The sequence below is a fragment of the Antrostomus carolinensis genome, unplaced genomic scaffold (genome assembly GCF_000700745.2).
Source record: "Antrostomus carolinensis isolate BGI_N321 unplaced genomic scaffold, ASM70074v2 scaffold49748, whole genome shotgun sequence".
Taxonomy (NCBI): domain Eukaryota; kingdom Metazoa; phylum Chordata; class Aves; order Caprimulgiformes; family Caprimulgidae; genus Antrostomus; species Antrostomus carolinensis.
This window is the reverse complement of record NW_010333305.1, coordinates 260-2,649: the sequence shown is the minus strand read 5'-3', so window position 1 is coordinate 2,649 and position 2,390 is coordinate 260. Positions and strand designations below refer to the sequence as shown.

Below are 2,390 nucleotides of genomic sequence, written 5' to 3'. Positions count from 1 at the left end.
GATGCTAAAATTGAGTCAAGAATGGGAAAAGTAAATAAGGCTAGAAATGTCCTGGCTGCACCATTCTCTGTGCAAAGCAAACGTACTGGTCCAAAGACAGCCCAGAGTGGGCATGTGCTCCTGTCAGAGAACACACCAGAACACCCTCTCCTACTGAGGAGGCCAGCCAGACTGGACTTCACAGATGTGACAAAGGTCTTAAGCATGGGCGGGAGGATGTCACCAATGCAATGGATGTATTTGCTCTACATGGTTACACTCTGTCTGTGCTCATACAAAGCACACATCTCTCCCACTGGCAATCCAACTCTTCAGCAACACTTCATTTGCTCAGGAAAACTATCGTGGAATCAAACTAAAGCTGAAAAAATGATCATACTGGTTTTGCTGGTAGCAACTGAGTTTCCACAACAGTATCAGAACAGTTTCTGTATTGCTGAAGACCTCTGGTTTAACAGACTCAGAAGCTTCTAAAACAAGATTTTTCTCTTGCTAAGTATTTTTTTTTTAATATCCCTGAAGAATATCTACTTTCTGTAACAAGTAGCTGAGATGCTCAAGTTTAGTAGATTCTCATCTTACAGAAGTGTCTCCTTTTAGAAGTCTCTTAATTCTTTTAGCACAATATGAAAGTGCTTTCTCAAGGCATCAAAATTTATCTGGCATCAAATTTATCTGGCATCAAAAGCTACTAGCTTTCATGGCATGATTATTTATTATCAAAGCAGAGATAATAAATTTCACTAGATAAAGTGGATGACCCTCGTAAGAAGATGAATTAAGAGGTTTTTTTATAAGCACTTCAGTTGAAGAAAATAGATTATACATCTATGGGGGTAAGATGTGATCTACAGAACACTACTGGCTTGATAAAAAGAATCATCTGTGACTTACTAGGCTGTGTTCTTCACCTAGTCACCATAGATAGCACACTGATTTTCAAGCTAGATCCTCTGATATGTGTTCCCACGACTGAGGATTCTCTATACTAGAACTTTCAAAGGCTCACATGAGCAATTTTTGCTGCTCATCCTCCATGGGGCTCACAGCATTCCACATCATCTATCAGGCTTTCAGGCCAAATGAGGGAATGTGGTGTGAGTCAGCCAGTCCTTGCAAGAATTCTCTCTCCCTCTGCGATGCAGGGCACGGAGAGCAAGGTGACAGAGGAGAAACAGCTCCATTCAGCACCACCCAAAGCCACTGTGTGTGTGAGCCTGGAGGAAGCACCAGGCAGCTCTGTCTTTCCTGGGACACAGACAATTATCTCTTGGATAGCCTGGCATTAAAGCAGAGTATTACCTAACGTGGAAAAAATTTTTTTACTGTGAGGGTGGTCAGACACTGGAACAGGTTGCCCAGAGAAGCTGTGGCTGCTCCTCCCTGGAAGTGTTGAAGGCCAGGCTGGATGAGGCTTTGAGCAACCTGGTCTAGTGGAAGGTGTCCCTGCTGCTGGCAGGGGGGTTGGAACTGGATGAGCTTTAAGGTCCCTTCCAACCCAAACCAGTCTGGGATTCTGTGCTACAGCTGCATCCCTACTTCCTACCCCTAAATACTCTTAGTGCTATAGAATAACTGCTTAACTTGGTTCTCTATATAAGCGATGCACAGAGTGCCCTTATGTTACCTGTCATTTTAAATAATCTCCCTCATCAGGTAGGACAAGTACTGAAAACTCCCCAGGTCTGCTTATGGGCACCAATGAAATACCACCACATGTGCTGATCTCACCTGTGTCCACGATGGCTCTTGAGTGACTGTGAACCTTAAGCACCTCTTTGTTTCTATGGAAAGGAATGGGAACCTTTCCATACTTCTATGAATTGCACAAAGGCAATAGCTGTTTTGTTGGGTTTTTTTTTTACAGTGCTAAATAATTTTTTTTAAAAGTGAAAAAATAAAAAGGGTTGTCCTTACTCTTTTACAGCTGCTCATCAGGTGGCTCTTCTCTTTGGATGGGGGGACAAAGCCACTCCATGGAATATCACTGGAAGGCAGTTCTTTTCCTCAAAGAAGAAAATGCACATCACAAATCACATACAACTTGTTGTGAAACAGGGCAATCGAAGAACAGGCTCCTTGCCACGACAACTCCCCGAGACAGCTGCTATAATCAACCTGACTGAGCTGAAGGCTCAGCCTCTCCCTCATGCCTTCACTGGAGGGTTTGGCCCTGGGCTGTGACATGCTGTGGGTACCCAAGTACCATTCAGCCATGAGCAGCACCAATCTACTGCAGATCTGTGCGTGCCATAATCATCCAGATGGAGGAACTGCAGAGTGCATCGTGCTTCTCTGCTTTCAGGTCTCAGTTCTCCTCCAGTGGGAAAAAAACAAGGACACAGAGCAGGATGGGACATGTCACTGTCTCATCCTAGCAGAACGCATCC

The 2,390-nt window shown here is 44.2% G+C and overlaps 1 protein-coding gene across 1 annotated transcript in view; it reads right to left on the bottom strand.

The window, feature by feature from the left end:
• The window catches only part of LOC104529485 (structure-specific endonuclease subunit SLX4), a gene marked incomplete at its 5' end in the record, with an annotated part of 11,919 nt that extends 9,913 nt beyond the window's left edge, over window positions 1–2,006 (bottom strand). Inside the window, one exon of the mRNA XM_010173812.1 lies at window positions 1,918–2,006. Within this exon, the coding sequence (XP_010172114.1) occupies window positions 1,918–2,006 (89 nt within the window). The remainder of the gene's footprint in view (window positions 1–1,917) is intronic.
• Window positions 2,007–2,390: the final 384 nt, after the last annotated feature.